The sequence below is a fragment of the Cyprinus carpio genome, chromosome A3 (genome assembly GCF_018340385.1).
Source record: "Cyprinus carpio isolate SPL01 chromosome A3, ASM1834038v1, whole genome shotgun sequence".
Taxonomy (NCBI): domain Eukaryota; kingdom Metazoa; phylum Chordata; class Actinopteri; order Cypriniformes; family Cyprinidae; genus Cyprinus; species Cyprinus carpio.
Genome location: NC_056574.1, coordinates 12,975,144 through 13,001,631, shown reverse-complemented (window position 1 = coordinate 13,001,631; position 26,488 = coordinate 12,975,144). Strand labels below are relative to the sequence as shown.

At 36.6% G+C, this 26,488-nt stretch overlaps 2 protein-coding genes across 3 annotated transcripts in view; one reads left to right on the top strand and one right to left on the bottom strand.

The window, feature by feature from the left end:
- The first annotated feature begins 6,298 nt into the window (after nucleotides 1–6,298).
- LOC109056260 (serotonin N-acetyltransferase-like) lies at nucleotides 6,299–8,848 on the top strand. Its single transcript, XM_019073481.2, has 3 exons — nucleotides 6,299–6,648; nucleotides 7,920–8,074; nucleotides 8,172–8,848. The coding sequence occupies exons 1-3, from the start codon at nucleotides 6,480–6,482 to the stop codon at nucleotides 8,475–8,477; spliced, it is 630 nt and encodes a 209-aa protein (XP_018929026.1). The 5' UTR covers nucleotides 6,299–6,479; the 3' UTR covers nucleotides 8,478–8,848.
- A 1,086-nt stretch (nucleotides 8,849–9,934) lies between these two features.
- Nucleotides 9,935–26,488, bottom strand: part of LOC109056199 (inactive rhomboid protein 1-like) — a 44,343-nt gene continuing 27,789 nt past the window's right edge. The window contains exons 4-19 of one of the 2 annotated variants that reach the window (XM_042719042.1): nucleotides 24,822–24,929; nucleotides 20,649–20,862; nucleotides 20,366–20,572; nucleotides 18,518–18,640; nucleotides 18,265–18,425; nucleotides 17,342–17,593; nucleotides 17,144–17,255; nucleotides 16,967–17,041; nucleotides 16,177–16,338; nucleotides 15,989–16,089; nucleotides 15,838–15,901; nucleotides 15,632–15,726; nucleotides 15,294–15,369; nucleotides 14,167–14,267; nucleotides 12,010–12,163; nucleotides 9,935–11,016 (exon numbers count right to left, since the gene is read on the bottom strand). In XM_042719042.1, the coding sequence (XP_042574976.1) occupies nucleotides 10,597–11,016; nucleotides 12,010–12,163; nucleotides 14,167–14,267; nucleotides 15,294–15,369; nucleotides 15,632–15,726; nucleotides 15,838–15,901; nucleotides 15,989–16,089; nucleotides 16,177–16,338; nucleotides 16,967–17,041; nucleotides 17,144–17,255; nucleotides 17,342–17,593; nucleotides 18,265–18,425; nucleotides 18,518–18,640; nucleotides 20,366–20,572; nucleotides 20,649–20,862; nucleotides 24,822–24,929 (2,425 nt within the window). In that variant the 3' untranslated portion in view covers nucleotides 9,935–10,596. The remainder of the gene's footprint in view (nucleotides 11,017–12,009; nucleotides 12,164–14,166; nucleotides 14,268–15,293; nucleotides 15,370–15,631; nucleotides 15,727–15,837; nucleotides 15,902–15,988; nucleotides 16,090–16,176; nucleotides 16,339–16,966; nucleotides 17,042–17,143; nucleotides 17,256–17,341; nucleotides 17,594–18,264; nucleotides 18,426–18,517; nucleotides 18,641–20,365; nucleotides 20,573–20,648; nucleotides 20,863–24,821; nucleotides 24,930–26,488) is intronic. The other variant, XM_042719050.1, reaches the window with a different exon arrangement.

Genomic DNA, 26,488 nt, shown 5'->3' with positions numbered 1-26,488 from the left:
TAAAATTGCATAAATTATTCTTGAACTGACCTAAAAGGATCCAGTTACAATAAAAAACATACATTTTAACATTAGATGTTAAACTTTGATTTTAAATCCACTAGTTTATTGTTTTATACAGAATTGTTCTATCGTACTTAGGGGTTACATAGACTAGTCGAGTAGTCGAGTGATCGACTACTTTAACCACTAGTCGGCGCTGTCGGAAACAATCGACTACTCGAGCGTGCATTAACCATAATGCATGCACAGTTTGTCTACAACGCCAATTGTAGGATTACAATATTGCGTGTAAATGTTACTTTCTATCACTTGCTCTATGTTACATGTAAAATTAAAATATGTAATTTAATAATTAGGGGTGTGCCCGAAGCCGAATACCTTATTCGGAATGGCACGGATAATGGCTTCAAAAAACGGATAACGGATAAGAAATAATTCTGCCTGAATATTCGGCTGAGGCTGGCGCACTCTGCTGTTTGCTAAGATAACAGTTGAGCCAGGGGATCAGCGCAATATTATACACAGACCTCTAAAGTCACGCAAGTGTGTGAAGTGAATGAATATAAACTTTATGAGTGAAAAGAGTGCAAATCAAACACCGCATTAGTGTTGCCTCTCCGTGCATCTCTCAGAAATCAGAGCTTGGTGAGAGTATCACCTATAATAATACATCATACACGGTCTATTATTTGTATATATTTAAAAGGCAATGATTTAAACCGTAGGCTATGAAATGATACATGAATGAATGGAATAAACAGCGCGCTCACCAATCAAACAGCCGCGTTGCGCGCCTCGGTCTCTCAAAAACCAAACCAGTTCTCTCTCTTAAAAGTAGCCTAATAATCAACTTAGATGCAGATAGATTTTCTATGTTTGCTTCTTAATCTTTTGTTGGTTTGCGTGGCACATTTGTTTAGTGAAGTTCAAAAAGACTCGCTTAGAGAATTCTGCGTAATGAAAATGTGCGCCTTGAATTCATTCAGTCGTGTTCAAATGATCACTAAACGTTTGTCATGGCATCTCTGCTTATATGATTCATTTATTTTTAGAAAGGAATAATTATTTTACTTTAACGCAGCATATTTTTTCAGTGATAATTACGGGAAAAAAAGATAGTCATAACGGTCTTATCAAGTAACTGTATACGACACCTGGTTTTATCCGAAAACAGATACTAATAATTTTGTGACTGTTACAGATACAAATACTGGCTGTTACATGAAAATTAAAATATGTGATGTCATAATTATAAAGTTTTGACAGTTAACGTATGTTATGTAATTGTTGCATTAGGCTATTAATTAATTAGTTAATAACCGTTTATTGATAAAAACTATTTCATGTCTATTCATTTACAATAGCATGAACCACGAGTAGTCGAGTAACTCGAGTATTTTTTAAATAAGTAATCGACTAGCAGAAATCAGTAGTCGTGCAACCCCTAATAGTACTCTACAATATTTAATGCAGTTACATCAGAAGTAACTCTATTTAAATTATTATGTGGCACAAGAGCTGCTCTGTAATGGCATTACCTTTAGATGTATTTAACACAGACTGCACTGTTTAATGCAGCTTAGGGGCATGAATGCACGTAAAACAATTGTAATTGCATAAATAATGTTATTGGATCAATGTTTTGAATAGAACATTTTAAACAGAAATATTAAATGACCGGGGAAAAAAAAAGTTTTTAAATAGGAAACTACCGCGAGTATGGTGTGGTGTGCCATGATGTGAGAAAGACAGCACACCTGGACTTCCGGCAAGATGAGTAGCACTGAGTAGTCACATTTGTTATGAGCTCTCACATTCAATCCCGAGATTGGTCACTTTGACAAGTTATATACCGTCCTCACCTGCTAATTTTGTAAGTTAAACATAACCCAAGCTGTTGAAATCATGACTGATGTGGAGGACCATTGTTACACTATGGACATAACCCTAAGTTCAAGCAAAAGGGAACGAGGTACTGACTCTGACCCACCCACACCATGTAAACCCCAGAAAGGAAAAAAACCCAAAAAGCCAGCAGAGTGACGAAAATGAAGTGTCCAATCCAGCTATACTAGAGGCGATCAAAGCACTTGGAACCAAGGTAGATGTTTAGCATGAGGAAATAAGTAGGCCTATGCAAATGAAGCAACACAGTGCGATGATTGCTAGCATCCAAATCCGTGCAAATAAATGCACAGGAGTTAAAAGAATGCAAAGACAAAATCAAAATGATGGAGAAGCAAATTGAAATACTGATGATCTGAAAGTTCGAGGAAGAGGAACGGTACAAAAGAAGGTGGTGTCTTCGCATAAAAGGTCTCAAAGAAAACTCCGGTGAATGTATAAGAGAGGATGTGATTCAACTTCTTGGCAAGATAACGCCTGAGTTTACTGCTACCATGATGAAGGCTGTGGATGTCGTGCATCGGGTGGGAAGGAAGGAGGCCAGTCATCCCAGAGAGGTGATCATTCTCTTCGCACGCAGGATGGTCCGAGATGAAATATGGAAAAGAACCAAGACGTCTTCGGTATTCAAGGAAGCTGGCATCCGCTTTGCAGAGGATTTGACGAAGGAAGACAGACTTTTAAGACGTGAGTTATGGCCAAGAATCAAACAAGCCAGAAAGGAAGGCAAACAGGCTGGCTTTAGAGGCCCATTTGGGTACATCAAGGGTAAACGTGTTTCTGGAGAGGGTGTGACTGTTTCTATGAGGTGAGATGGACTGATAAGGAAACAGGATTTTGTTTTCTATCCCGCAAACTTTACATTTAGTCTGTGTTGCAACAGACTGCATTCTTATTTCTGTTAATTTCAATTTATAGATCCATTTGTTGTTTAATAGTTCATGTTCACGTAAATCTAACATTTCATTTTCGTCCTTGAATTGTAGGGGTTTAAAGGATTCTGTTAAAAGAAAGGCAATTTTTTTATTTAGCAAAAGTCAAAAATCACACTGCTTGTTTTTACAAGAAACTCATTCAGAGTGGGCAGATGCTGCCTTTTGGAAAAAAACAGTGGGGGGATGATATGTTACTCAGTCATGGGACAAGTCGGTCCGCAGGGGTCGCTGTTTGCATGAATAAATGCCCCGGTAAAATTATTACTCAGAAGGCTGATGTGGATGGTCATTGGCTCGCAGTAGTTTTAAAATTAGACGAAATATTTGTCATCTTAGTTAATGTGTATGGATATAATGACCGCACCCAGAATAAGTATCTTCTGGAGACGGTAACAGATGATATAAATGACCTCAAAGCTAGATATCCTGCAGAATATGTTTTAATTGGTGTCGATTTTAACATGACACCAGACGAATTTATGGATAGACATCCTTCCAAATTTAGTAGTTCTCATATGAACTATATTATTCAAGATTTTTGTTTATCAAATTCATTAACTGATATATGGAGAAAATTAAACCCCACTTCCAGAGACTTTTCATGGTTCAAACCAAATGCCACTTCAAAATCGAGAATTTATTATTGGCTAGGAGCTGATACTCTTTCAAGTTATGCAGCTAAATGTAGTATTTCCGGTGCCTCCTTAACAATTCATAGTGTAATCAATTTAATCTGAGAAAAAAAAAAAAATAATAAGACATTTTCTTAACTAAAGGTTATTGGAAATTTAATACAGATTTACTAAATCATAATGACTTTTGTGCTTATATTAAAAAAAAAAAAATAGCTGAATTTAGAGTAAAAAGAATGCCGAGTGGTATTAAATGGGAATACTTAAAACATGAGAGAGTACTCAATTACTTTTAGCAAAAATCTGATAAAAAAGAAAAGAGAAAAAGATTTTCAGTTGATTCAAGAGATTAATAAATGTTGTTGTCAACCTAATATGACAGAAGAGGAGAGACAAAAACTTATTAAGCTACATTCCATTTTAGATGAATTATATATCAAAAAGGCAAAAGGGGCATATGTGAGATCCAGGGCTAAGCAAGATTTTTGTATACTTCATTAGAGGACTTTGGTTTCTTATTGTGAAAACCTCTTACTCCCCTACTTTTTCTTTATCTTTATATTTATTGATTTATTTATTTTCTTCTCTTCAGTGTTGTTAATTTATTTTATTTTACATTTATTTTGTTTCATGATGTACAGAGTGTGAACGAAAATTGAGTGTAATCTCAGTCAGTATTTGTAAATCTCCCAGTAATGTATGCCTTTCTGTGTTAATGTTCAAAACATTGAATGAAAAAAAACAAAAAAAATAAAAAATAAAAATAAAAAAGACAGCACACCACACATGAACAGATTTTCAACCAGAGTCTCGACTCTGATAAGACAATCTGTAGAACCATCAAGATAATCAGGACGTAGCTAGGATTGTCGGAAGGGGGAAATCGGCCCAAAATCAGCCCGATTATCTTTTGGTGTGTACCCAGCATAAGTTAAGTCATAAAATAAACCACAAACAGACCCCATGGTCTTTGTCTGAGCATGTTAGTGGATGAACACAGAAATAATGAGTCAAAGACAGTTAAAAACACTTCTGATGGCTCAAAAGACACAAACAGAAGACTATAATGTTACAGTGTTTGAGTGAGTCAGCTTGCTTTGGCCCTGAATGACTCATCCATTTGCCTCCTAATAGCTCTTAGCCTATATTTTACAGGTCAACAAGCGATTTACTATCAGATAATCTCCACTTCTGTGAAACACCACTGATCTAAATGGTCAAATGTTAGTTTGTATCGAGTGATGATGATTACTTAAAACACTATTAAAGACTCTCTTGTATTACAGGACTTGTAAAATATAAGGATGCCAGTATAGATTCTATACTAATTAGTAGTTCAGATGATGATTGGAATTACTCCGAGGGGTCGTTTAAAGGTCAAATCATCTTAAATTGAAGTAGCTCTTCTTATGATGTCATCTGAGGTCCAGCATTAACCCAGAGTTTCCTCTCATTGAGTCTGATGTATTTAGGTTGTCAGATGGCGTTTGTCTGAAAGCTCCTTTAACTGTGTATTTTTGAAGAGGAAGACGTCACTGGACAAGAATGAACAGCAGAGTGTAAAAAAAATGTGTAAATATTTAAACCGCATGCTGTGTTATCAAATAATTACTAATCCATCACTGTCTGGACTACACTATATGCTAAAGGTAATATATTCTTCTCCAAGGGAACAATTTTTATCACTAAATAGGTTGCTATACAGAAGTAAAATGATCTCTAAACTATAGAAAAAATGGGACTGTACAAAAACAAGGGATGTTCAAATAAATGCAATCAATAAATGAAGCAAGCAGTATTCAAAATAGACAATGAACGTGAATTATATGCATAAAGAAATTGATAAATTAAGAAAAATGAACACAGGTCATGACTTTTTAAATGAGTAATTAAAACAGTATTCATGAAACACAATGTGATGTACTTTAAAAATGCTGGGTAAATAAAGGATAAAACACATACATCTAATTTCCTTGTTGGGTTGCTTATTTAAACAGAAGGCTGGGTTACACAAGAACTAACCAACACTGAAAATAAACCAACAAAATTACTATTTGGCTACATACTAAATGACTATAATTGACACTATTTGGCTAGAAAATATACTATCCATAAATCCCAAACTAGCATTTTTTAGAGTATATACAGAATCACACTTGACATGGCAAGTTGAGCAGATGTTTAGGTAAATGTAAACCATGTTATTAAAAACAAAAGGCAGTTTAATTAGGTGTCTAATCCTTTTGTGATGTGAAAAAAATAATAATATTGATACATATTTAATTATTAATATGAATAAATATCAAAACATACACACACCACTGTTCAAACGCCTGGGACCAGTAATATTCTTTATAAATATTAAATATAAATGCAGTTGAATGGTAGTGTAATGTGCAATATGTATTGACAGACTGATGAAAACCCAATGATTTTGTAAATGTTACACCAATGAGTGATACGCCACTTCTGTTAATTGACCCAGTGGGCTTATATTTCAGCCGAGGCTGACAATCTCAAAATGACATATTGGTATGTAGTTCTCAGTGTCCTTATTTTCTTACTAAGCAGCAGCTTGCTGAATTTGGCAACACCAAATACGTAACAGAGCTAGCAGGGCTGGCGTAAACACTACAAAGCGTGAGGAGCTGCGCTGTGAGTAGGCTATTAGCACAGAGACTTTTAGGAAATTGCTGCAGCTTCACCTGGCACGTGCGCACAGTACTATCCCTTTAAAGACGGGGCACTTTAGCAGATCTGGGCGGGCCGGGACAAAGAGAGGGACGAGGGGGAGGGTTAAAGAGGAGGAGAGGTGACAGTGACAGGGTACAGTGTTAGTATTCAAACACATCAGACCCTAGAAGAGAGCCACTGAACAAATCCACTGAAGGCAAGACAGCAGTGTCCACAAACTTTGAAGTGAGAGAAAACTAAGAGCTAAAGAGGCTGAGTGAGTATTTCAGACCGCACTGTCCTCCAGCAGTCAGAAGTGTGCGTGTGTCAGATGATGGCACCACAGGTCGTCAGCTCACCCTTCCTGAAGCCATTCTTTCTGAAGACTCCGCTAAGTGTTGCCAGTTCTCGACGACAGAGACGACACACGTTACCTGCCAGCGAGTTTCGTAATCTCACACCACAGGACGCCATTAGTGTGTTTGAGATAGAGAGAGAAGGTAAGATGTTTTGTACAGATGGTGGGGTTATACTGGGGTGCTGCAAACAGATTCACCAAAATACAGAGCCAGAAGTACTTAACGATTGTGTCAATAATGTGAGAAATGATTTTAGATAAAGACACATCTTTTGTTTTAGTTGTCCTGAGTGTGTCAGCAGATGCTGAATGTAGTTTAAGCAGCTCTTACACACTTGATCCCTCGCTGAAGGCATTTCTGTAGGAAATCTGATGGTTGGGTTTAGGTCAGATTTGTGTGCAACAGGTTGACAAAGTAAATACTTACCTTATTTATTTTTATTTCATTTTCTGTTTTGGCAATATGTACTGAAGTACACCACATTTCAAAAGTTTGGAGTCAGTATTTAATTTTTTTTTTATATATTAAAAATTATTAAAAAAGTATGAAAATAATACTTTAATTCAGCAAGGATGAATTAAATGCAGTAAAGACATTCATAATATTAAGAAAGATTTGTATTTTAAATAAATGCTGTAACTTTGAACCTTCTATTCATCATTAAGATATTATAGTTTTCATTAAGATATTATACAGCACAACTGTTTTCAGCATCGATAATAATAAGAAATGTTTCTTGAACAGCATATTAGCATATCAGAATGATTTCTGAAGGATCAAGTGACACTTAAGACTGGAGAAATGATGCTGAAAATTAAGCTTTGCTATCATGGAAATAAATACAATTTTAAAATATATCCAAATATAAAACACTTTAAATTTAAATTAAATCGTAATAGTATTTCACAATTTAAATTAAAATAAGTTTAAAGTGAGTCATGATATGATTTTTTAAATTATTAAATAAATGCAGCCTTGGTGAGAATTTTTTATTTTATTTTTTTAAAGTGAATATTATTCCGACCCCAGACTTTTGATTGAAAGGTAACGTATGTCATATCAATGAAGCAAAATTAATTTGAAAAGAAAAAATGGTTTGAGTTAGTCTGAAAGAAACTGGGTATTTAAGTCTTCATTTTACAACTGGTGCCCCATGGAATAACATAAAATCACACATATCTGCTTAGGCAACAAATGGTTATTTACATTGTGATTGCTTTTCTTTCAGTTAAGGGGAGTTGATAATTCATACCTGTTAAAAAACACCCCCTAAACTCTTTAAGAGCTTCCCAAGTTCTAGAAGACTCTAGTCAACATGCTGATCTGATTGTGATAAACCTGATCATCTGCCAATAAGCTCGTCTGCATTGGTATAACAGGGTTGACTCATCCCTGTATTTTTCCCTCTGCAGCGTTTATCTCTGTTTCCGGTGAATGTCCACTCACCCTTGAAGAGGTACTTAGTTTCCTGGGCCATTGTCCTGAGCTTTCGATGGGATGGTTTGAAGAGGGCCAGCTGGTGGCTTTCATCATTGGATCTGGCTGGGACAAAGAGAAACTAGAAAAGGTGAGAAACATGGTTCTTTAAAGAAACCTGATATCATGTAGATCAAGAACATCAAAGTAAGTTCACATTCTAACCCTCTTTTGACCATCTGATCCAGGAGGCCATGACCACACACGTCCCAGACTCTCCCACAGTACACATCCACGTGTTGTCTGTGCACCGCCACTGTCGGCAACAAGGCAAAGGGCAAATCTTGCTTTGGCGCTATCTGCAGTACCTGCACTGTCTTCCCAGTCTCCGCCGAGCCCTGCTGGTCTGTGAGGAGTTCCTGGTGCCCTTCTACCAGAAAGCTGGCTTTAAGGAGAAGGGACCCTCGGCCATCAGTGTGGCGGCTTTAACCTTCACAGAGATGGAGTATCAGCTTGGAGGCCTGGCTTATGCACGACGAAACAGCGGATGTTAGTTTCTTTAGCTCGTGAAATCCTGATTCAGGACACCATGTGTAGATTCTGGATGGCTCTTGGCAATCACAGGCTTAAAGCCCTACTACCACCTGAGCAAGAACCAGAGACTTATCTATGCACTCATTTACAGAGATCGAAGCAGTTACATTTGGGTATATGGAGGCTGAAGATGTTGGTTTTTTTAAACTCTTGTATTACCAAAGCTACACTGCACACTTTACTGGTCAAAACACAGTGGCTGCTTTTAACAATTAATCACAGAAAATCACCATATTCATCAAAAACATTTAATTTGATCAGTCAAAAAATTATATTCTTTAATTTAATAACATTTAACATTAATAACATTCTTTTGGTAGAAAAAAATCAAACATTCAAAAAATTAGGTCAGAAAAATAAACAAACGTAATTGAAAATTGGAGAAATAATCACTTTTTTTTTATATAACTTTCCATTCCTTGGAAATGTTAAATATATTGTTGTTGAATCTTCCTAATATATTACTGCATTTGTGACAAAGTGTTTTGGAAATGAGGAATATGTATACAGTGTATGAACTGATGTTAACTTTAATAAGAATGTCCATAAACGATTATACTTTCATGCATATCTAATCAATAAAAAAAATCTAATAACAAAGCTTTATTTTTGTATTGTGTATTTTCTATGCATTTCAGTAACACTTTACAAGAAAGTCCCATTAGATAACATTAGTTAATGCATTAACTAACTCAGAGATTTTGTTAGTTTTTTTACAGTATAATTTTTTTACATTTGTTTTTACAGTATCTTTTATAAAGGTTCATTGTTAGCTCATGTCCATAATATTGACAGTTAAAACTTTTATTAGTAAATGTTGAAATTAAGATTGATTTAAACTTTAGAATAATTTCTCATTGTTACTGAAGTTCATGTAAAGTAATGTTAACAAATGGAACCTTATTGTAAAGTGTTACCAGCATTTCTTTGGGTTTATGGATACAATTTATTATCCTTCGTACCATCTTAAATTTAGTTCCAAAACTGGTCAGACTGGTTTTGTATAGAAGTCGGTTTCTGCTTCAGAGTTATAAAAAAAAAAGTGAGAAAATTCACATTGCGATATACTCATATTACGAGATGTAACGTCGCAATTATGAAAAATAGTCACATCTTGAGATAAAGTCTCAACTATTGGAAATAAAGTCACAATTGTGAGATACTGAGATAAGTTGCAATTAGGAGAAACAATGCCACAATTGCTGGATGTAATATCTCACTTACGAGAAAGTTACCTTATTATTTATGTATTTATAGGCATGTAACAATTCACTCAACTCACGATTTTCAACCGGCTCGCGGTTAACCCTTACATCCCTATTTATTTATTTTTTTTACTCTGAGGTGAAAAAGGGCTTCCATATTTTAGTGGTAGTTTAAGGTCTAGTAGACAAGAAAAACAGACAAACTTCAGAGGTGCAGGTTGTTTTTAGCTGTATTCTGTAACAAATGTGTAAATTGGGTAGCTAAAACACTACCCTTTCATAATCAACCATTACTCCATTAGAAGTAACACACAAATAAAAGAATATCATTTGAGTGCTCAATGTGTCACGAAAATATGGCAGTAGTAGGTACATTTATCAAGGCACCAAAGGTACTGAGTTTTTTTCGTCCCTGGATTCTGAGGTCGACTAAACAAAGACAAACCTACCCCTGACATGCTTAAACATAAAAAATACAACAATCAAATAGAAGACGTGTTCTCCTTTTGGTGTACCAGTGCTTTTTTGATGACACTGCCTTCTGAGACTGTAGTGTTAAGAAAGTTTTCGGGCGAGGGTGACCCTGTTTTCATATGATTATCAGACACCCTTATCAATAGACTACATAAAACTTTAGGGTACGTTAAAAAGCATTCTTCATTCTCAAGAGTCCTAAAACCATGGTCAAGAGTTGGAGATCCAACTTACACTTGAGTAAAAAACAACAACACAAGCATACTGTCCAAGTTCACAGTAAGGGCTTCATTTGGGGCGAGATGAAGTGCAACTGGATGAACACTGACAGAGCAGGGAACTGGCAGATGCAGATCAACGACTAATTGCATCCCTCTGTCCCCGAAGCCCCGCCTCTTCCTCAATGGAGATGCGCATTGAGGTCGTACTTCTCACAGAACTTGTCGGTGAAAGGAATGCAGGTGAGCAGCTCGCACCACTCACACTTGATGGGATACACGTAGAAAAGCACCACGAGTCCCGCGAACAGGCCCACGAACACCACCAGGAAGATGATGATCTGGCAGCGCTTGCGGTACATGTCCAGGCGGCCGAAGCTGATGTATGGGAGGAAGGCGAAGGAGAGGAAGAAGCCCGAGATGAATCCGCAGATGTGGGCGAAGTTATCGATCCATGGCAGCAGGCCGAAGGCAAACAGAAAGAGCACCACGCACAGTAGCTTAGTGAAGGCCCGCCATGGCTGAGCCAGAATCTGCCAGCTCTGAATCAGCTCCACAAACAAACAGGCCAGGATGCCAAACTGAGAGCCAGCTGGACCCACCTAGAGAGACATGGAGACAGCAAAAGAGCCACAAGCTCAGTGCCAAAGATACATGAGCAAAATACCCCGTTTCCACCAACATGGTGCTGGTTCTCTTAGCCCAGGGTTTTCTTAAACTCAGGTTCACAAACCCCTGGTGGAGTTGACGACAAGCTAATAATTCAGTTATAAAAATGTACAAAATAAATTATTATTAAAAATAAACAATTCTAAAATAAAAACAATACAAATATAGAATATTTTATTTCCATGTCATGTTGCCATTAACCATGTGGCCATTTTTTTTTCGATTTTTACTGTTACTTGCCATTTTATTGTAATTATTGTGAAATTTACTAGCAATTTCAAAGGGAAAATTGTTTTTACACTATTTTTTATCCAGTGCTTTAAAGAACTGTAAATGTGAAAGTGTTGTTAAATTATTGAAATATTAACTTAAAATCGCTTCAAGAAAATATTTTAAGCCAAAAGAGGTTTGGCTGACAAAAATTTTGGAAAATCTTGTCATAGCCGATCCTCCTAAACAATGACATCAAACAGCTCCCAAACAACTGACACACCAAAAAAATTGGTGTAGAAACAATTTAGAATTTTCGAGTAAATTTCAGAAATAATTACATTGAAACAGCAAGTAAGAATTAAGCGTGAAACTGTGAAGTAGAAAAGCTAAGACAATATTTTCTTGTAAAAAATCTCCAATAATCTTTGCTTTATTTTTTTTCATTTTTTTTACAGTGCGCAAGTTATGTTATGTTAAACAGATAATAAATAAAGCAGTGCAACCCAAAATACACAGGATATCCATCAAGTCAATGTGTGGCACATCACCACATTGAGCATTTCAGGTTCAGATAGCTTCACTGATTGAAGCAAGTAACCTAGTTTTCTGTCTGTCTAACGTTAGTGATTTCTAGTTCTAGACCAGCAGGTTTTAAGGGCATGTTGTGGCACCCTATCGGCGCAAAAGAGGGAAGAAGGGTCAAGCGGGCTCACCTCAGCTCTGTAGGGGAGGAAGATGGCACTAGCCAGGTTTCCTGTGATGCCACTCAGGATATAGATGATAGATATTCGTAGCCATCCGGCCAACTTCTCCAGGTCTCGAAGAATTGTCATCTGAAAACATACCGACACCAGGCAATGCAGAATCCTGTTTTTAACAGATGGGAACAGAGAGAATGTTTCAAGCATGTTGTTTATAAGCTGCTATGACATCTTTATGGATTTGAATGCATATTTTTCATTCCAAACACACCACAATGTTCTGACATGACTACAGTGGTCAAAAACATTCCCTTCATACAAGATATGATGCCAATGACTTTAAATTATGTCCAAGCGAACCACCGCCTCTGTCATAATTACACTTCTGTCAGTTGTCTCATAAAAATGTGGAAAAGGCATGTCACAACAAGAGTCTCCACAAATGCTGTTATTATAAAATGCAATGTGCAATGGCCACCAAACACGAACAAATATGTAACAGTAACCATAACAATCCAACTTCAAGCAGGTTCAAGGACGTTTGAGAGTGTGATGATCAAGGTGTGTGATGGAGGCACGTGCAGAAGCGTTAATCTACTGAGCCTTCTTAAGGCAGGCAAAGAGCCAAAGTGAAGCTCAGTGAAGCACTTTCTTTGATTACTACTACAGATCACACCATACTAAACAGCAGAATCTTCTCCAAGTGTCAGCTGTTTCTTAAAGCAGATAATCTGATCGAATGTGTCAGCCTTTGAAGCATCTGAGATAAAAAAGTGCAGTATGGGATATGGTGCTTGTGGGTAGAACAATCCAGATTGTGTGCGTAATTAAAACCCAGAGGAATTTTTGATAGCTTATGGGTGGTTCTTTCATAGATTTCCTTGTTTCATTTGAGAACGAACTATCAAATAGAGAGAGAGAGAGAGAGAGAGAGAGAGAGAGAGAGAGAGAGAGAGAGAGAGAGAGAGAAAACTAAAACTCCTGAGACAATTGTTGACAAAGTAAGAGTGAGAGCGGAGCTGTAAAATGAATATAGACTTCGTAGCTCTAACAATTTGGTCTGAGACAATTTTGATAAGAAATTGAGTTCATATATTTAAATTGTCACTGCAGATTTTAGTAATTTGTGCATTAGATAAATGTGCATTATTAAAAACCAATATCTGTACTGTTGCATGGGTGAGTGAAATATGTATTGTTGGATATGCTGCATTAAATTGAAGCAATGGTCATTAAATTGAAGCAATTTTGTTTGTAGTGTCCTAGGTATGAATGATGTGCATTTGTAAATTTGTTGGTGTGAACACATATTTTGTTTGCAAATTTTTGCCTTTTCATTTTGCTCTGGGTTTGAATAGACCTGTCATATGTATTTCATGTTGTTCTTGATATTAACAGACCTTTCGTTTGTATAGTTTCACTTTTGGTGTGACCACATTGTCTGTGATATTTAGCCTTTTTGTCTCAATTTCATCTTCGTTTGCAATGTTTTACTTTGTTTTGCTCTTGGAATGAATGATGAGTATTTGTGAATTTTTGTTTTACTCCTAGTGTAAATAGATGGTTTATTTGCCAATTTTTCCATTTTTAATTTTGCTGTTGGCATGAATAGACCTGTCAAATGCTTTTCATGTTGTTATTCGTCTGAACGGACGTTTTGTCTGGATAGTTGAAGTTTTTTGTTTCGCTCTTGGTTTGACCAGTCCATGACCACACTGTGATATTGTGCTTTTTTGTTTCACTTTTGTCTGCCATGTTTAGCTTTGCCCTAGGTTTGAATGAGTGCTGTGGATTTGTGAATGTTTATTTCTCTGGTGGCAGGAATAGACATTTTGTTTTTACAGTTTTTACCTTTTGTTTTGCTGTTGGCTTGAATAGGCCCTTCATTTGCTTTTGTTTTGTTCTTGATATGAACGGACAGTCACTTGCTTTTGTTTTGGACCTTTTGTTTGCATAGTTTCGTTGTTGGTGTGACCAGTCCATGACCACACTGCCTGTGATATTTTGCCTTCTCTTTTCATTTTCGTCTTCTGTCTACAATGTTTCACTTTTTTGTTGTTGTTTTGCTCCAGGTGTAAACAGACCAATCGTCTGCAGTGAGATTTGCCTCCACATTTAGTTTTTGATGTGAACAGGGCTTAAGGATCCCCACACACTGCAGTCACTCACCCAGCATGCAGAAACAGTGAGAGCCAGAGGCGGTAGAACTGATCTGGGACCTCAGGGTTCAGGAAAGGAAGGAGGCCACAAACATCATCCATACAGTGCACCTGACAGGGACAGAGTAGGGGGTTTCTTTAGTTTACAAAACATCTCAAATCGAAACATCCTGAAATGTTTTGCCAATAATAAATTAAATAGCATTTTTAAGCTTCAGACATTTAATACACTTTTAGCACTAAGTCTTAAGTTAAAGCCCTGAAGCTGGCACACGCATCAGTCACAGGAAAATCACGGTGTGCCCTTTCAGATGGATTAGCATGGCAACCTTCATGGTGATTACAGAGCACTTAGATGAAGGTAGGTTTACCTTCCATTCTTATACACGTGGTGAGCACTGACAAGAGGTGAAACATTTAGGGCTTCACACGTGCTTGTGACCTGAACTGAAGTTAAAGGGTCACACTACTGTTCAAAAGTTTGGGTCAGTAAGATTTTTTTTTTTTGGAAAGAAATTAATATTTTTATTCAGCAAGGATGCATTAAACGTGATCAAACGTGACAGTTAAGACATTTATAATGTTACAAAAGATTTAGATTTCAAATAAATGCTGTTCTTTTGATCTGTTTCATCAAAGAATCCTGAATAAAATGTAGCACAGTTTCCAAAAATAAACAAATAAATAAATAATGTTTCTTGAGCAGCAAATCAGCATATCAGAATGATTTCTGAAGGATCATGTGACACTGAAGACTGGAGTAATGATGCTGAAAATAATGATTATTATTATTTATATTTTTTACTGTGTTTTAATGAAAGAAATCAGCCATAGTGAGCATAAAAAACTTAATTCAAAAACATTCAAAAATCTTACAGACTCCAAACATTTGAACAATAATGTACCTTCATAAAGACCTGGCAAACAAATTCATTTGGTTTGACAATTATGCAAAATCAATTTATCAGCTCAGATTATTATCATATAATAAGGTGTGCAATTAATTTTTATCAGTATTTGCATCTCATCTGCTTTCATCACATCTTACATAAATACAGAAATTAATAAATCTACTTTAATTTCACTTATAGCACATTTTAGACATTTTTCTGTGCTTCGCTGGTTTAGTCTTCTTACTTGGGAGCAGAGGGTTGCCTCCTCATGGAAGTATCCTTTCATGAAGTCACAGTACTCCCTCGAGGTGATTTCACACCTGCAGTTCAACACACAAGACATTTCAGAAACCCACATACAGTGCTGGGTAGTAACTGAGTACAGGTAATCTGGATTATGTAATCAGATTCCAAAAATTAAGTACTTGTAATTAGATCACATTACATTTTAAAAAGCTCATAATCAGATTACAGTTGCTTTTTTATGGATTACATGATGGTGGTAAATTATTCATAAGTGCATGTAAAATGTTCCAGTGATGATAATGCAATGTGAGAGTGAGTAGTAGCGGTTGTCCTCACCTCCCTTTAGTGCCGATGCAACAGGGCCGGCCGGTGATAGTACAGTCGATATGAGGCAGATTAGTGTGGTTCCCAGAATTATATTTGGTGCAGATCTGCAGGACAATGTATAGCTAACCAACTCTTACAACAAAGTACTGTGGCACTGCCACATCTAATACCACAGTTCTTAATATATACTACAGTATATTTGCTGTAATACTTACCGGCCATTTGGTGATGTCATCAGGCCACTCATGAGGAGATACTGAAGCCGGCTCTATACATGTCCTGCCAAAAACACAGTACGATTTTATGTTTGAAATATCTCTCTGAAAATTGTGAATTGAAGTATCGATTGATGTCGTATTCCCTCACCTGGGGTCCTGATGACACACAGAGCCATACTCCCGGTTCTTCCCCTCCAGCTGAGGAGTGCTGGGATGCTGAGGCCATTTCACCCACACAGCCAAAGTGCTCTGAAATAGAAAGAGAAAGTTGTCACTGACCTGACAGCTTCTAAGTCAAGTGAACAAATGTTATAACCTTGATAGTAGAATGCTTACAGAGCATTCCTCCTCTGAGGTCTGCAGACAGCCAGAGCGGTCGTTGCGCACGCAGCAAGCTGAATTTCGCTCCAATTCACGCTTTTTTTTAATCAGTTTGTGTACCTGGTGATCCTGTCGCATACAAGGTGAGAATTTGGCTCCCAGATGAATCAAGGCTTCCTGATGAGAAGAGGACAATGACGATGACTTGTCTTATGATAGTGTTTTATACAGATGTTCATGTTTAATGAATTCAGCAGGAAAATAAAGTATGTTTCAACATAATCAGAGTTTCACTTTTGAGAAATAAAGCTACATCTGAAGAGGCATAGGCCAACATTCAAAAGATTGGGTTGGTAAGATGTTTTAAAAAGTTTTTAAAAGAAGTTTCTTATGGGCACAAAGGCTGAATTTATTTGCTTAAAAAATACAGAAAAAAATAGAATATTGTGAAATATTATTACAATGTAATATGACTATTTTCCATTTGAATATAATTTAAAACATAATTTATTCCTTTCATGCAAAGCTGAATTTTCAGCATCATTACTCCAGTCTTCAGTGTCACATGATCCTTCAGAAATCATTCTAATAAGCTGATTTGCTGCTCGAGAAACATTTATTATCAATGTTGAAAACAGTTGTGCTTCATTTTCTCCTGAAATCAGAGCCAGTGAGGATGCAGTGGATTCATTTTGTTTTTGATGGTAACGCGCCACCGAATACACAAAAAACAGAAGAGAGGGATGGGGTGAGCAGTAGCTCATTATCATTTAAAGAGACATACACTGAAACTGTATTGACTCACCGAACTCGGTCCAATCCAAAAGTTCTCTTGCTGCACGAATTTGACGTTTTCATAAACACCTTTATTTCTTAGGACCTTTGTGTGGGGGGAAAATGTGTTGACAAACACCAGATGAGATCAGAAACAGGAACAGAGCATCAAACATGCTGGACCTTTTGAAAAGTTAGCAGCACTCACAGAATCGACGGTTTCATGCTGGGAGAAGCCCACTGGTGCAATGCCATAAATACACACTGCCAAAATGGTGATGAGTATGTGAACGAACGTCATCCAATATGTAAAGAAAGGCCTGAGAAACAAAATAGAAACCACCTCATATTATAAGCATCTCCAAAAGTCTAATAGAAGAGTTTGAACTGAACTCAGTTCTCACACCTGTGATCATCCATGTCCTCTATCTGTTGTTTCACGTAGCTGTCGATGCGTTTGCGATATGTTCGATTGGTCAGCTTTCCCACCATGCCCAATCCATACGGTCTTTTTTCTCTTGCGAAGAGCTTCTTGACTGGCACAGCTATCCGTTGGCCTCTCCGCTGACCGTTCACACTCACAACCTCCTGCCTCAAGCGGACTTTAGGGGGCGCCGACGTTGCCTCTTTAGCTTTTCGCCAGCCGCGCTCTAGAGGTCTGTTTGAAGAACAGGACAGCGTTAAAGAGCATATATATATATATATATATATAGTCCTAGAATAATATCTTAGCCAGATTAATTAATAGTTTTCCATTTTAAGATCTTATTATATCAATAAATTGTTGTCCTTTTTTAAATGAAATCATCAAATTGATTATATATATAAACTGTATCATATTTTTCTATGCTTTCACTACTCTCATATCCCTCCGTCTTCTAGCTTGTAAATTTTTGGACAATGTTTGATATTGCTAAAATTGTGTTATTGCATCCTTATGCTTGCCTCATAAATTGCTTGTATTTCTAATTTGTAAGTTGCTTTGGATAAAAGCATCTGCTGATTGAATAAATGTAATGCAAATGTTAATGTTAATTATATTCAATTAATTTTGTTATTATATTTTAATATGATTTAAATGACATTATTAAAACAGTAAGTATTAATTATGAAAATATTATAAAATTATTATTATTATTAAATTTTAAATTTAAATTAAATTTTGATATTTTGAATGATCAATTAAATTGTGTCATAACAGATATTTCATTCTTCAAAGAGAATGAAAATACAGTTTCTGAAATTCCTAATAATTATCTACTGTAAAATATGTTTTGATATCATTGTGGGAGGAAATATGGCATCATGTAAATACGTTGTGAATCTCACAGCATTAAGTGACTCCTCTCTAACTCGCTTTTGTCCAGCGCGCTGCCTGTTAGCTCCGACTCATCCAGCTGTTTGCTATCCACGTCCTTCATGGTGGAGTCTGATGGAGACTCAAACACCTCATCGTGAAAGGTGGACATCTCCTCCTGCATCAGGGCGTCCTGAGGCCAGACCCACCACACGTAAACACACATGCTGAAAATGTCTCCCAAAAGAAAATGTATGTGTGATGTGTTTGGTGGAGCTTGCTTACCCTTGCGAAGAACGATGTGTCGAGTTCATCTGGAAAGTCCACAACATCTTCCTCAATAAAGCTAGCAGGTGTGAAGCTGCGCCTGTGAGCTCGTCTTAGCGTGCCTTCACGCAGCGAACGACCCTTAAAATACACATAAATAGACACTTTATCAGCATAGTATACTAAGTGGTATAAAAAGTACTATTTACTAAGAATAAATCATCAAAATGTACATCAAAGATGGTGAATAAAGAGACTGTGTTGTGAGACCTTTGGCCTGTATATTTTGATTCATGTTATAGGTAATTTTTAAGATTGAATGAGCACATTTGATTTATCTAACGTGTCCTCATGAACTCAAACAACCTCAGATGACCCCTCCACTAAGCCCCACCTTACAAATGTTACTGAACAATCCTATTTAGCAGCTGTTCTCATTCGACATTATCAAACAAGCTTTTGTTCTGTTCTAATGTAGGTCTGTGGAGAATCTGTGCATTTGTTCAGGAAATTTTCCCAAAAACTTTGTGGTTGGGTTACTTATAATAGTGAACCATGAAGCTCAGAGAGGAGACAAGCAATTGTCCCCAGACCTTTGTATAAATCTTGAAGTTCATTTCATCTTAAATATATTTCATCAGGTAAAGGGCAAGAAAGATGTGTTATAGCTTGAGCTGCGAGTTTTTTCTGTATAACAATGCATATATTCATATACTGTATATACAGCTAATCAATGAGAGGTCTGTAATAAATGGGTCTGCATGAAATGTGTTTTTTGTCTTTAAACTGGTTTTGAGGATGGCACAGTTGGGATTGTTTGAGGACCTTGCTCATCCAAGAGCCCATCTTTAGAGAGTGCCATATGTTTGTAGTGAGTGATGAAAGACTGTAAAGGCCCATAAATGGTTTGGGTATGTTTTATGTAAATTACCTCAGTCACACAGCCACTGGTTTAGAAAATGAGGTTATGAACAAATTAGGCAGTTGCACTGTGAATTAGGCAGAATATTTTTGTGAGAAGTTCTCCTGCGCGTGTACAGTAAATACAAATGATTCATGCAAGTATTAGTGCATGAGACCCATTGTTATTGCTCAATTTAACAATTTAATTAAGCTAAAAAGGCAGATATAAATGCTTTGTGCTGTTTACAGAAATCTTGAATTTATTCCTGTGGGATGTTTCAAAACATGTCTAACGTGAGTTAGCAAAGGGTTAATAGAACTTAATCAGGTTAGACGCCGTATTGAATTTAACACGGATGAAAATGAGACTGTGAGGGATAGACTTGCAGTTTTTACAATGTCATGCACTGTATAAAAGGTAGTTGCATCAGGTAACAATCCATTGAACGCACTGTACTTGAATCCCTCACAGCCTTGTTTACAAAAATGAAAGATGCTATTATTCTAAGGTCTATTATTATATCATTTTAAGTAGCAAAACATTACACCTCTGCATATTGTTTTACAATTATTTTGTCAAATGTAACTATGTTATTGTCCAGCTATAAGACTGGATGTACTCACATAGGGCGATACACACTATATAGCAAATATCAACTGCTTGATTGCTTGTATCATCACAAAATGTAAACTATATTAATCGCCCAGCTCTAATCTGCTAAATGGCTAAGAAGGCATGAAGACATTAAGATGTTATAGACATTAACATCATGATTTTATGCAAAGCTCATCTGAAACAATTGTGAAAAGCGCTGTACAAATGACTTGTCATCTGGCCATGCGAGACATAATTTAGACCAAACTTTGCTCTGTTATTTCCAGAAAAGTTCCAAAATCATTCCAAATGTACAAAGTCAACTGAAATCCTGAAATCCCATATCAGTCACATCTGATGATGCTCACCTTGACCAGAGCTGCTGCTGCCCTGAAGCTCATCTTGGCCACAGACTCACGCTTGCGTCTGCGTGGGATGCGGTTTAGGCCCGAGCGCGAGCTGTTGAAGGACCAGAGGGATGCACCGCCGGGGGTCATGGGAGTTTGAGGCACACTGTAGCCATCTACCTCCTCCACCATGCGAAACGCACGCCCTCGTGCCAACGGGTCCACAATCTGAACAAAGAGAGCATTGTTAAAAAGAGAAGAAGGTGCACTCAAACTATTCCAGTGACAACTTCTGGTACTGTACCTTCTGCATGCCATGCTGAGATGAGGGTACGTATAGAGGCGGAGGGGTTTCTGTGCTGGTCAGGGAGATGTTGTCCTGGCTGGGCAGCTCCATCTCACGGATCACCTGAGGTTTCAGCTTGCCGTAGCGCAGGCTGCAGTGTCGCAGGCTCTTCCTCTGCCATTTCTGCGTGGCGTCGCCGTCCTTACTGACCCCGAACCAGTCCGCTGTGCCCCTGAGAGCGATCGACACAACCCTCGTTCAGCTTGAGCTCACTCATCCACAGATCACATGCGATCCCTGACTCTCTCGTGTGTGCCTGCAGCTGTGCGCTATAGCATGTTCTTGCACAATATCTGGATGCTACAATGGTAGTTTCCACAAATGTGTGTCATTTCGTCTCCTCCCGATTGTGTACAAATGAGATTAAGGAAATTTCGGTGAGGTAACTGTAACAAACTTCTAAGGAAATAGAGATGGGACATGCCCAGGCATGCTTCAGAGTAAAAAATGAAACCAAGCGCATATACACACTGAGGAACATTAGGCTGGTGACCAACCCGTATGCACAGCTGCTTGGCTGTGTCATTAAAAAAAAACCAGGGAAACATCTGCTTCATATTGTCAAATAGCTGACATGTTTTTAAAGTTAAACTATGACTCATGTTTTAGTCAAACAGATAAATCGATATAAACCAGTGTAAAATAAAAACACAGAAAGTCCAGCAAATTGCAGCCTCACCTACAAAAATAGTCACATTTTATGAAATAATGCCATACAAAAACAAAACAGTACATACTCTGTGTTGGTCCATTACAAAAATGCACCATGGTAACTGTAATTTCTGCCAAAATATCATAGTTACTAGAGATGTTGTTACCGTCATGAATCCATAAATAGATTTTGATATTTTCTGAAGCATAGGAGTGGTGTAGAGATACAGAATTCAGAGATTCATCACCACAATGCTTTAGTCAGGGCCTAAAACTAACATTTTACCACACCTGCCAGAGGCCAGAAAATTTACCAGCCATGAATATTTTTTTACTGACCATGAAACAGTATGAGCATTAGTTTATAAAAAAAAAAAAACAGGCAGAATAAATTAAGGAAACACACCTAATTGCAATTATTATTATTATTGTTGTTGTTCTTGTCCTTATTATTAATATTTTTATTTATTTATTATAATTGCCACTATTACCACTATTAATACTACTTTATTATTCTTTAATCAAATTATAAATATTTAACAACTTAATAAAGAAATATCACTATAACACTACTGTTATTATTATATTATTATTATTATATAATAACAGTACAATCACTAATATTTATGGTTGTTGGATTTTTTTTCTTTGCTTTCAAAGATTAAACCATAAAGCTTTCATTTTGACAGAAAACCACAAAAAAAACACTGATATCATGAGTAGCTCACATGAAAAGATCCCAGCTTTCACTCCGAAATACGCAGCGCATCAGATTGCATATTTATATAATTACAAGGCAATTTGATAATCACTCTGAACCATTTCACATTCTCAGACATCGTTAGAATGAACAATTATTAAAAAAAGTTACCAGCCAACTGGCGAGTAACACTGTTTCTTATACTAGCCAACGCTGATTTTTACTTGCATGTGTCGATTTTGTGTTAATTTTGTGTTGTGGATGGTTGCCAGGGCATATTGTTGCTAAGGTGTTCTAGGGGTTGCTAGGGTGTTCTGCAAGGTTGCTTACTTACAAAGGTTCTGTGATATAATGACTCCTAAATGACATTGGTGGTTGACATTTTTTATATCAATAACCATAATATATTGGCAGAAAAGATGGTAATCAGAGTATGTTTTTGTAAGTGGTGTGTTATAAATAAGCTCCAACAATAGGCTCCTAAGGACTAGAGTATGCATATATGATGTATGATATATGATTTAAATCATACATTTATGTATTTCCCTCCATTTGAATGTGCAACTGTAAAAATATGAATAAATACTAGTAGGTTTTTACATAATATGTATGTGTGTGTACGGTGTATTTATATATATATATATATATATATATATATATATATATATATATATATATATATATATATATATATATATATATATATATATATATATATATATATATATATATATATATAATATATATATATATATACACACACATGTAAATATTTTTTAAATATATACATGAATGTGTGTATTTATATATACATATAAATATACACAGTACACACACATATCAAATAAACTAACTTTTATTTTGGATGTGTTTAATCCATTTGACAGCCCTAATAAACACTACAATAGTATATAAATAATATTCAATAACATATGGTTAGTATGGCTGAGATTTCCACTGTAGTTCAGAACAAACTCAGTTGGGAGTCTATAAATAGGACCCTTCAGTAGAACACCTGGATCAGCATCACACGGAGAGCAATCTAATCTCATCTTTCTGACTCACTGGGGATGGCAACAAACATGACTCAAATTGCGGCTTACTTTGTTTCATCTGCAAGAAAACAAATAAAGCCTGCCAGTCTGGGAACAGTGTCAAACCGCGCAAAAAATCTGAGGATGAATGTGCCGTTGGCTCATATAGCGGTATGAAGTATTGGAATGTTTTCTCTGATAAGCTCAATTCAGATTAGAGGAATGGCAACAATGAGCCGTGCTGAAGTCATAACGGTCAGAGACAGTGAAAGCATGTCGTGATAAGAACCCTTTTGTATCCCTAACAAAAGACTGAAGTCATTAAAGGCATGACAACTGAGAATCACAACCATGTGAACATAAAAACAACCCCAAAAGATTCCGTGAATTAAGACAAAGTCATTCCCAATTTATCATGCATTCAGGGAGAATGTTACCAGTAGCATATGACTGTGGTGTAGTGAAGTAAATAAAGTTTTTGACAGAAAGATTGTAGACTCAAACCACACAATGGGTGACCTCTGGTTGTTTCTGGCTGGAGGTCTGTGAGGAATTAAACCAGAAAGTGAGCAGTAAACAATGCTGTACTGTGTGTGCCAGCCAGTGCTGTCTTTTAGCTAATGCTTAGTTCTGACTCAAACATTAAGGACCATGTGTGCTTTCAATTACTTTTACATATGTTTCCATTAATTACCAGCCTAAACCCAATTAAAAACCTCAAGACATACAAAAAAACGGTCACAAACCAGTCTTAGTTTGTTCCCAATGTTGCTAAAAAACAGTTTTCTATTTCATTATATTTCAAGATGTATTTTATTCCTATGATGCAAACCTGAATTTTTAGCTGTCATTACTCATGATTCTTCAAAAATCATTCTATTGTTGATTGAGAAACATTTCTTATTATTAGAAATATTGAAAACCGTTTGCTGCTTAATATTTTTGTGGAAACCATGATTTTTTTTTACAGGATTCTTTGATGAATGGAAAGTTCATAAGAACAGCACTTATTTGAAATAGAAATATTGTAACATTATAAATGTCTTTATTGTCTTTTGATCAATTAATCCTTGCAGAATAAAAAAAAGAACCCAAACTTATTAACGTAGTATATATATATTCTTTTTTTAAACCTTAAACTTTTTAGGACAATATTTACTTGGAATCAAATAAATTTCCACAACTTTTCCAGTGATTTGTACTTACTGAATAAGAGTTTTTAAAAAAGATTTTGCTGATTGGACTGCACTCACAAACAGCTTTTTCATGGAAAATGCATATCCACTATAAAAATTGCCATTATTTTTTCTTAAGATTGTAATAATTTCTATGAATTTTTAGGGCTGACAATAACAATTTTAACTGTCAATATTACATTATTATATTAAAATGCTGCTCATCAAAAAGAAAAAAGGCTGTCACTGGGGCTGTACCCTTGGTACCTTATTTAACCATAAATGGTGCATATTAGTACCTCAAACCTACACATTACTACCTAAAGTGAACATATTAGTACCTAAATGGCATACATTAGTTAGTGACAGCTTGTGTGCCTTGTTTTCCTGAGACTTTGTACTGTAAATGTTAATGCATGGTGTTTTACATGGCAATGACTTCTATTATTACAACTCTAACACCGGAGCTGACTGAGCAGGAGATGCTACAGTGCCACATCAACTTGTTCCCTTGCATAGTGTGTGTTGTGTGTGAGAGCTCCCTCGCCAGGCCTCCCGCACTCTGCTGTACCTGAGCAGGGTTCTGGAGAGGGACTGATGCCTTCTGAAACCACGCCGCCCTGCACGGTGACCCTTAATGGGCACAGTGTTAATCCTCTCAAAGTGCACCCTCCTGCTGCTGTGGACGGCCCAGGAGGACGGAGGGTGGGAGGAGAGGAAGAACAGGACGAAGAAAGGAAGCAGAAGAAAAAGAGATAAAAATAATAGAGTGAAGGAGAAGAACTGGAAAACAGATCAACAAGAGCCAGAGAGCAAGATTAGCAAGTTGAGCAAAAGCAGAGTATTCCAGCAGGAGGGTTATTATCAGTGAGAGTTAATGAGTAGCATATGAGGGAGAGACATGTGCAAGTCACACATACACACACAGATGCACAGAAATACACAAAACAAGGCTAAAAAGTGGCGTCGTCCATACAGAAACCATGTAAACAGGCTCACAGACACTGGTTCTTTTCAGATTTGGTTTATCAGGCATGAAATTAGGAATTTCAAACCCTCCGGCAGGGGATCACATGCACATTCCTATTACATCTCAGTTCAAAACAATCTCAGCAAACAATGCTGGCAACATTTGCTTGCAACCAAAATGTTGCTACAGTGTTGACTACGAAAGCACACACGATTCACAGATGCAAGATCAAGAACAAAGTATGCAAGACCATGGGTTACATTAATGCACATTCATCCAATTAAAACTCCTACAACAAGACTAAAACGCTATGAAATGAATGCTGGTGTAGTCATTTAGCTTTGTTCCAAAATGTAGTAAGCTGTATTCTAAAGAAATTGGTTACATTCACTGTTGTTTGACAAATTTTCGCATACGAAATCCATTCATTTCAATAGGAAATACATGTGATCGGGAAAATCACGAGGATGAAAGATTTCCCCTCAGATTTTGCAATGCATTCAATTTGGTCATGCGAATGGCTGCGTTGACTAAAAAAAACTGCTTGGTTTATTTGAACTGTGCTTCATACTTCTCTGTAGTGATAATAGAAAATAGACAGTTTTTGCTTGTGAAATATTGCTAATGTACCTTAAAGGCATGCTATGTTAACATACTTGTTTATCTGAAAAACATTGCTACAGTCAGTTATTCTCCTTTGAAAATGTGCGTTCCGGGCCGGAATGTCGGTCTCCGCTTTGGTTTTTGAAACCCGCTCACTGCCATTTTACTCAATTGTATTTTGGCATTGGGGTTGCAAGTTGGCGGAAAACACAGCGCATTTAATTTCTTTCATCGTCAAGTGTGCTGGTTCTTGTTGGTGTCCTCAATCTGGCAACCTGTCAAGTCTGGGAGGAGGGGCCGAGTGAAAAAAACCCTCTCCAATATTTTGAATTTGGACTGCAATACCTAGTTCAACCACTCGGTGTCAATCCTACATACAGCACCTTTAAGTGAGTTGGCGTACAATTGTTTTTAATAGAGTCGGATGTTAGCATGTTGCTAAGCTAAAACAGTGGCACTCTAACAAGCATAACATAAAAACAAACAAGTACTAGGTAAAACAGTCGATTTTTAATGATTTTATACTAGTGCTGTCAAATGATTAATCATGATCAATCGCATCCAAAATAAAAGTTTTTGTTTACATAATATATGTGTGCGTACTGTATATATTTATTATGTATATATAAATACACAAACATATGTATATATTTTTTTAAATATTT